Below are 9,620 nucleotides of genomic sequence, written 5' to 3' on the forward strand. Positions count from 1 at the left end.
TTGACACTAGGAGGAACCCTCTTAAAAACTTCCTCTCGAATTAATGATTTAGACGCACCCGTATCTAGTAAACATGGTAAATTTTGAAAACAATCAATTTTAAAACAACGCAAAATCGGTAGACTATTGTTATTTGCATATGTATCACAACACTCTAAGCTATAAAGGGGTCTTTGTAAGGATTCAGCTCTGTCGACCCTTACAGACTGGTTTCTGCATTTAAATGCCCACTGTTTGACCAAAAGTTTCTGGGGTTATCCCAGTTTTCTTCAGCGTTGCTATTTTGACCCTGGGTGTTGTTAACCGTTTGCCTTATAGGCCTAAATTCAGGAATATTATTAGGTATTTGCCAAGTATTATTTGTTCCCTGCCTTCCTAAATTTCTGTTCCCTTGCGTTCTGAACTGGTGTCTTGTCTTGTACGTTCGGCTTCCTTTGCGTACTCTAAGTCAGCAATCTGCTGCATAGTGGTTTGGGTTGCTACAATAATAGCAATTAAATTTTCTCTTAAATTGTTTGTTGGTTTCCTGGTTACTTCTAAATATTCTTTATATGTAATTGTTGGTTCCCCAACTATCTGTCTTTGTTGGGGTGGGTGCCCATATTTTCTATAATTATTAGCTTCTAATCTCTCAAGGTCGTGGAATCTGTCAGCTACTTTCCTAGAGGGCGACCCTTGGCCTCCGTCGCGTCTTTTTGGCTTACGATTTGGCTCCTCAAAGTTAACCCGCTTCTGTCCCCTTCCATATTTTATACTTTCTTGGGCTCCTGTGTTATTTATTGACATCTGATCAAACTCTTTCATGGCCTCGTCAATTTTTACCTCTGTTTCTACTACTTGTACTTGTACTTGTTGCACGTTCAAGCCGCATCTGGACTCATCGGGGCGCCCAGCAGATGACAACATGTCTCCTTCCATAGGTTTCGCTCGAGGGTGGCAGGCTCCACCGTTTCCAGATACTGGGGATCCCAGCGACGGCCATATTTTCGGAATCGCCCGATTGGCTCCAGATCAGATTTAACTGTTGCTAGCCACGTCTTCTTTGGGCCTCCTGCCCTCTTCTTCCAAGCAGGTAGTGGTAGACATTTGAGGCATTTTTTGCTTATAGGGTCATCTGGTCTGCGCATCTTTTGGCCAAACCATCTCAGTCTCCTATGCTTAACAATATCAGAAACAAGTGGGTGATCCCCACATCTTCTTCTTACTTCGTCATTCGAGATTCTATCTGAGATGCAGATACCCAGGATATAGCGCAGGCATTTGTGGTTGAATATATTCAAGCTCAACGCTTCGGCTGCTTTAAGTGACCACGTTTCACATCCATAGAGGAGGACAGAGATAACCATAGCTTCATACACTCGGAGCTTTGTGCGTAGCGATATTTCCCTCCGCTTCCAGAGATACTTTAGTAATTGAAGGAAGACACTCCAGGCTGACGATATGCGGCTCTGGATTTCTTCTGAAGATTTGCCGGCAGGGTTTACCGTCGATCCGAGGTATTTGAACTACTGGACGTCCTCTATCTGATTACCATTTAGGGTCAAAGGGGTTTCATCCATCCCATCTGTTCGCATGAATTTTGTTTTTGGTAGGCTTATTTGGAGACCAGTCGAAAGTGCCTTGACTGCCACATCATTTATCATAGCCTAGGCTTCTGCAACAGATTCAGCAAGCATGTCCACATCTTCAGCATAGTCAAGATCTGTGACGGAAAAGGACGGGCTCACTGCAATGCCCTTATAAATGTCCAGGACCCTGAGGATCCAAGTGATGACAAAGTTGAACAATATTGGTGAAAGGAGACAGTCCTGACGTACACCTTCCTCAATCAGGACCAGATCTGAAAGATCACCATCGACTCTTACCCGGGCCTTTTTTCCAGCATAGTATGCCTTGAGCGGATTGATGATCTTCTCAGGCACACTGTCCTCTCTCATTGCCTCCCATATTGCATCACGATGGACCGAATCAAACGCGGTAATGAAGTCTGTGAAGATTTGGATGGTTTCCTGCTGGTGTTTAAGCCGGTGTTCAAGGATCTGCCGAAGGCTAAAAATCTGGTCATAGTAACCCATACCCAGCCTGAATCCTGCTTGGTTGGGTCGCGATCGGCTGTTTCTGGTGTCTCTGAATCTATTTAAAAGTATGACTGCGAACAGCTTGGCAGCAATGGGGATAAGGGATATACCTCGGTAGTTTTTGCAGTCCATTCGGTCTCGTGTTTCTACTAGGATTATAGCCTGCTCTAAATTTTCAGGTTTCCGTGATAATATTAGTCTTAACAGCTTTTTTGGTAACCCTTGCGTAAAAGTATGTAATTGTACTTTCTGTACTGTCTCGTCATTTCCGCCTTTCTCTAACTGTAAGCATACAGATCGACAAATTTTGTGTGCATATTCCCTGATACTAGTTGAGGTATTGAATATCACTACCTCTGTTCTTAGCCTCTCAGAGATGCTTGTCTCCATGAACCTTGTTTTAATAGATTCAATTAGAGTACTAATGTCCTTGGGCTCTTTTTCCTTAATTGCCTCAAAATGTTTAAGGGCGCTTCCCTTTAATCTGGCTGAAGCGCATTGCTCTTTGACCTTATCGTCAAACGACTCAGTTAGTTCGTTGAAAATTTCCAATTTTTCGATAAACTCATCGACATCTGAAATTCCCGCGTATTTCGATATAATTTTGGCAATTTCAAGTGCCATTGATAGGGCAGCCATTATTTCATCTGGTAAAGCCATTTTTTTCAATCTACTATTTTTATCTAGCCCTTTCGACCCAGGTTTTGCAACCGCCATCAGTTGTGGTAAGGTGGTTTTTATGTTATTAAAGTGATGTTGTGGTAGTTGCCTGTATTCTCCCTTTATAGGGGAGATAAACTATGGCCCTAAGGTGATTAAACTTTGGTAGCGTGCCTTAGGCTATGACCGGACTAATGAGGCATTCCAGCTGGGTATATTCGAGAGACTAAATTTAGATTGTAGAGAGTTTGGCTATAATACAATACTTTTACTCAGAAATCTACAATAATATATAATAAGATGCTTAGACACTTGCAATAATCCGACAATATTCCAAGGTATTTCTAAATCAACGGACCAGAGGTCAGTCCGGCATAAAATTAGTATCAGGCCGCCCCTTCCCATAAAATGTATCTTTTATACATTTTATCAACCACAACTTCCGGGACCCAACTGACGCATATAGCTAGCAAGTGGTAATTTCTTAATTTCCTGTTATGCATAAACTTGCCAAGATATGTTCCTTATCTTAATAAAAAGTGGCATTTCTAAACTTTTGTATTTGCGTCTTAATATTTTTACTAAATTCCAAATTGACTTAATTAGAAAGTATCACCACAAAACTCTCAAATAAAAAGAGAAATTAAATTGCATGCAAAATGAAACCCCCCCCCCCCCCCAGAAAAAGCAAGCGATCTTATTGAAAATCTATTTATTAGATACATAATATCAGGGAATCTTACCGTAGAGGTTTCAAGCTCCAATCTTCCAAATGTGGAATTTCGCATTTTTTTTTCCAGAAGAAACATCGTCGATGCATGTTTATTTGTTTTGTTGTTTCCCAAGGGTGATTGCATCAAACTGAAGGTCCTAGCTAATTGGGAGGGAGCTCATTCAAACGTAAAGCTTTTTTTCAAGTTACCATAAAGATTCGACCAAGGGATAATCTTGTTTTCTTGCTATTTTAGGGCACAAAACTACAACTTTACCCCGAAGAGGATGAATTTGCAATCAATTTAAAATTTTTAAAAGCTAATTGATTTAAAAGTATGAATAAGTATATTTTAGGCTTTCCAGTTGTAAAAGAAATAATGCCACACGGTGGCAGCACTGGGTTCAACCAGGTTGATTCGCTTTATTTGTAGTAAAATTGGGCTATATTTGGCCATCTGTAATTGTATATCAGCTATAATGAGGGGGGATAAGTCATTGTATAGGTAGGGTAGATTCCTAATAAAAAGTACGTTTTAATGTACAAACTGCTTACTCTTCACGAGACTTCAGATAAATATTGAAAGAGATGGGGGGAGGGAGTAGGAATTAATTAAATTGTTTCTCTATACATCTAAAATGTTACATTCCGATTTCTACTAGCACAGAGGTAGAAAAAACAAGGTAGGTCATCATCAGCCCCACCAGGAAATTTCTTTGGGGTGGCAAATACGGCAAGGAACTTATTTTTCAGCAATTTAAAATGATGATATTTTCTTTTTCTATTTATATGAAGTATTTCAATGTATGTAAACAAATGCATGTAATAATCATAATATAATAATATAGTGAGCAACACTTATAAACAACGAAAAAAATATAAACTTATAAAAAATATAGATATATATAAAAAACGATGATACCCTACAAGAAATATACGCTTCATGGTCCTAAGTGCTGCCTTCCGTAAAAAGAGGACCCAACTAATGCTACTTTGAAAGCCGCAACATCATTCACCAGAACTTCCCTTCAATCACCGTCCAACTTCCCTTGATACCCTTGGTTGGTACAACTTTAAAGAGTTCTGCCGCGTAGATGGATAATCTACGCGGCATTTTTACTCTTTCTGCTTTTCTGCATTTTTATCCTTTATGATATGGGAAGTGTTGACAAGGTCCACTCTGTCCATTCTGAATTGCAGAAATGGTAAGTTCAGGCTACTCAATCTCCGCTCATAAGGTAAGTATTTCAGATTTGGGACGAGTTTGGACGCTCGTCTTTGCACTTTTTCAACCAACTATGAGTCAGACTTTCCAGTCGGATACCACACAGCTGAGCAGTATTCAACAACAGGGCGCACCATCGTCTTAACCAATGTGGTAAAACTTTGCAGAATAAACCTCCTGAATGCTCTTTTGACGCAAAGCAAATCATAGTTTACTTTACGCGAAACAGTTGAAGGTTGCTTATCAAACCTCAGCTGATCATCAAAAATTATAACGAGATTTCCGATAGAGTTAATAGGGCATACCGACACGTCACCTATGACGTACCTGTATGCCACATCTTTCAAAAAGTAATGCATTATATGACATTTATTCTAGTTAACAAACCTAGAATTTAAATTACACTATTCAAAGAATGCTTCTAAATCTCCCTGTAGAAGTGTCACATCAACCGGGGAGGTGACATTTCTGTATAGTTTTACATTGTCCACAAACATTTTAATGGTGCTGTGTTGGATTACCTGTGGCAAATCATTTATAAATAAACAGAATAAAACTGGTCCCAAGCAGCTACCCGGAGGGACCCCGCTTAGAACTCGACACCCTTCAGATAGTGCCTCAGCAACCTTCACTTTCCTTGACCGATTATTTAGGTAATCCCTAATCCAAGTCGTGCTTCTACATCAGATCCCATTCTTTAGACATTTTCCCAATAGCAAAGATACCGAAACCTTGCCGAATGCCTTGCGAAAATAAATATAAATACAATTAAACTTTAGAAATGAATCAACCATCTTTTGAAAATCTTTGATTACTTCCGTTAACTGCGTGTTACACGATCGATTGTTTCGAAAACCATGTTGTGCCATATTCCACGAATTATTTTTTTCAAAATAATTTGGATCCGATACACAATTACTTTTTTCATAATTCTCGAAAAAATTGACGTATAGGGTGATAATTCGGGAAATCCAACGTTGGTCTACCCTTATGAAGTGGTTTTATGACAGCTTTTTTCCACACAGCAGGGCACTTACCAGACTCCAAACCAAGATTAAAAAGAAACGCAAGTGGAGCCGCTAGAGAAGAAGCCACTTCTCGTATAATATAATCTAAGACGCCATCTCTATCAGGGGATTTGTCAACAGAAAGCTCAAGCATAATTCTTTGAACCCGCTCATGTGTTAAACAAGAGTCATCATATTGTGACTCATTTTGTAACACAAAAGCTTCCGGTACTGGTGATATACGAGTATTATATTTCATATGAGAAGCAGGATTAACAAAAAAAGATGAAAATGTTTCGTTAAAAATAGCTGCTTTTCTCTTATCATCATCAACAGTTTCGCCAGTGACTGGGTCACTGAAGACCGTGGACGATGGTGACTGCTCTTTGCTCCTATTCACATACTTCTAATAATTTTTTGGACAACTTTGCGCGCAAGCGATTATCGACGATTCGACTGACTCAGTGTGAGACCGCAGGATCATCGTTGCCCTATTTCTCACTCTCTTGTAAACACGCCAAGATTCATCCTCCCTAGCTGTGAAATAAGCTATCCATGGTCTATTTTTCGTAGGTAATGCTTCAAGGACAAATTTTTGAAGGTTCTTACGTTTTTTCACACACTCTATAATAGTACATCTTGGAATAAATCTGACATATCAACATAACGTACAAACTCTCTAAATTCGTCAAAACCACATCTAGAATAATCATATAACAACTTCGACACAGGATTTAGCGGAATGCTTACATTAACACAGAAAGACAATACTACGTGATCACTTTTACCTAGTGGAGGCAGAAATTCTAAATTCTCCAGGTCTGCTGGGTGCTTAGTTAAATAAGATCTATTATAGACGGATTCATTCCAGTTCGAAACCTTGTGGGCTGAGTAACATGCTGATGGAGAAAGCTATCACCAAGTGTCTGAACTAGTTTATGCCCGAAACTCAAATCAGATAACTTTGCACTGTGTGATAACCAATCAATACCAGGAGCATTAAAGTCACCAACGACCACAATTTTAGACGAAAATGACGAAAAGTAAGTAAGGTAGCTGAGTAGGCCCTCATCTCTAAGAGTACTATCAAATATCCTAGACGGGCTCTGGTAAACCGCTACTATACGCAAACTTTGGGACCAACTCGGATGTCTCAGCTCAAAACTAACTACCTCATGTCCTTGACTTAAAAACTCAGAATTAACTTCTTTATATTTTAAAATCAGGGAAGAAGAAACATAAACACAAACTCCTCGTTCATAGTTAATATTATACACAGAATCGTAACCACTTAGTTGCCGAAAATGGACAGAGGGGTCACTACAATTCTTGGGCAGAACTTCGGTCACAACAATAATGTGGGGTTTCCGGTTTTGAACAAGAGCAACAAATTCATCCCACTTTGACGATAAACAGTCTGGATTTGTATATTTGCCACAAATAACTGTTCACTGTGACATCTCCGATTCGTTTATGTAAAAGATCAAAAGTCTCGCAGATTTTTCATCCATACAAACAATAGTACTCCTTTTTTCCAACCGAAATTCTTTTGTAGTAATATCAAGGTTTTTTTTTTTACCAAAATTACTATCCATCGCCAATATTTTAAGTATATTCAAATTTTATCCAAAATTTAAATTGAAAAGTTAAACGCGGGACGGTACTAATGCACGTACAATTATTGATTTGCACATTTTAAAAGCAATGAATTAGAGATTTACGGTACAGGTACCTTAAGATAAATCTTGGTTAGGCCTGGGAGTGATTTGGAAAACAATCAGAAATTAAATAAAAAAAGAGTTTTTCAACTGAAAGCAAGGAACAGATTTGAAACTTATTTGAATTGATTATTCTTTATATGAAGGGGACTGTCTCCTCCATAGCTCCTTACTCATTACTGTGAAGTTTGGCTTTTTTCAAGATTTTTCAGAAAATTTCCCATTGGAAAGATAAGATTTTTCAAAGCACTAAAAATACTTTTGTTTAATGAGTAAGGTGTTAAGAAGGGGACAGTCCCCCTTATATACAGAGTAATTTATATTTGTTTTAAGTTTTAAACTTCCTCATTACTTTAGTTGAAAACCCTTTTCTATTTGTTTAGTTACATTTCATAAAACTGTAAAGTTTTATGAATGCAGTACTTTTGGTAACGCAAAAAAAAGGATCAATATTTAAATGATCTCTGTTTGGATTTTGATGGATAATCAAACAGTTCGTGGTAATGAACTGTAAGTACGGAGTGACGTGGCTCAATAGTAACTGAAACTCTAAAAAACTGAATTTTGATACCAATTGATATATCAAAAGAATTGGCTTATTATGCTAATTCTAAATATTTAAGCTTCATTAAGCTTAGTTTTACCCATCAAAAGATACGAGCCTGAGAAAATTTTCCTGATTTTATAAAAAGGGGGTAGACCCCCTAGAAGTCATATAATTTTAATGCAAATTACATCATCAGATTCAGCGTATCAAAGAACCCTACTATAGAGGTTTCAAGCTCCTATCTATAAAAATATGGAATTTTGTAATTTTTGCCAGAGGAAAGATCACAGATGCATGCTTATTTGTTTGTTGTTTTTTTTCCATGGGTGATCGTATCGACCCAGTGAGCCTAGACCGTCAAGAGAGGGCTCGTTCTATTGAAAATGGAAGGTTCTCGTGCCCTTTTTAAGTGATCAAAATAATTGGAGATCAACAAGGCCTCCTCCCACTTCACATTTTTCCCAATCGTCCGATCAAAATTTTGAAGTAGGTTTTCTCTTCAGCATAGTTGAAAAGCCCAATAGCTATGTTTTTAGAGATAAAGTGACCTCCTACAGCCCCTGGGGAAATGTTTTTAAGTTAAAAATTTATCCATGGTTTTATTTGTTATTGGGAATATGTATACATTTTTCGGGTGGGGAGAGGAGGAAGAATTTTCTGCTGGGAGGATTTTACACAGGGAGAATTGTACATGGAGAGGGAAGTTTCCAGGGGGTGAACTTTTAAGGGGAAATTTTGCACTTGGTGAATTTGCCAGAATTCCTATACGAAATTTCTTTATATGTCTTGTTTTTTCTTTACCGATTCAATTTTAGGCGTGGAGATGTTAAGGTAATGGACCGGGGTAAATTTTCGCCAAGATTGAATTACACAGAGGATGTTTCTGAGGGGGGGGATTCTCCCGTGATGGTGGAGCCAGGTATCCTGGCGCTATTGAAAACAACGATCAGAAAATAAAAAAAAAACAAGTTTTTTCAACTGAAAGTAAGGAGCAACATTAAAACTTAAAACGAACCGAAATTATAACGTATATGAGGGTTTCCCCCTCCTCAACCCCTCATTCTTTACGCTAAAGTTTAAATTTTGTGTCAATTCCTTAAAAACAACTCCTGAAACACTAGTGCCGTTTAATTAGAACAATAAGTAACTTTTTTTTAAAGTGCCAAAAAACTCTAGCGTAAAGAGAGAGGTATTGAAGAGGGGGGCGAACCCCCTCATATACTTGATAATTTCTGTTTGTTTTAAGTTTTAATGTTGCTCCTTACTTTCAGTCGAAAAAAACTTTTTTTATTAAATGAAACTTATATAAATACACATATATAAATACAGGCGGAGGAGGAAGAAGGCCCCTCAAATGTACACTCAAAAGGGCCCACTGGTTTATCCACAAGTTCCATGAGTTGCAAACCTTCTCCCAGCAATGGGCTAAATTGTATGGTGATGCAGAACACCATCGCGGGAGGATCCTCTATAGGAGGACAACTGTGGCAGGGCGTAAGATCCAGATCTATGGACAACGGCCTCTGCAAAGGGCTGCCTTGACCTTTTCGGGGTACCTGCAAGACTGGGGACCTTGCGGTCAACTCTATTCCCACTTGAGGAGTGGCGCCCCTCGAGGAAATTATAGCCTAGTAAACAACACAGCATTCGCACGGGATTCTGACTAATGGACA

General features: G+C 38.6%; 1 protein-coding gene across 1 annotated transcript; it reads right to left on the bottom strand.

Annotated features, from left to right (window-relative positions):
- Window positions 1–1,646: 1,646 nt before the first annotated feature.
- Window positions 1,647–2,075, bottom strand: LOC148940372 (uncharacterized). Its single transcript, XM_089106151.1, has one exon. It carries the CDS (start codon window positions 2,073–2,075, stop codon window positions 1,647–1,649), a length of 429 nt encoding a protein of 142 aa, XP_088962277.1.
- Between the last annotated feature and the right edge of the window lie 7,545 nt (window positions 2,076–9,620).

This window comes from Artemia sp. Qi Xiang Cuo, chromosome 20 (genome assembly GCF_049724085.1).
Source record: "Artemia sp. Qi Xiang Cuo chromosome 20, ASM4972408v1, whole genome shotgun sequence".
In the NCBI taxonomy this organism is placed as follows: domain Eukaryota; kingdom Metazoa; phylum Arthropoda; class Branchiopoda; order Anostraca; family Artemiidae; genus Artemia; species Artemia sp. Qi Xiang Cuo.

Coding starts and splice junctions, on each gene's coding strand:
- LOC148940372 (XM_089106151.1), bottom strand. CDS start 2,075: ATGGGTTACTATGACCAGATTTTTAGCCTTCGGCAGATCCTTGAACAC.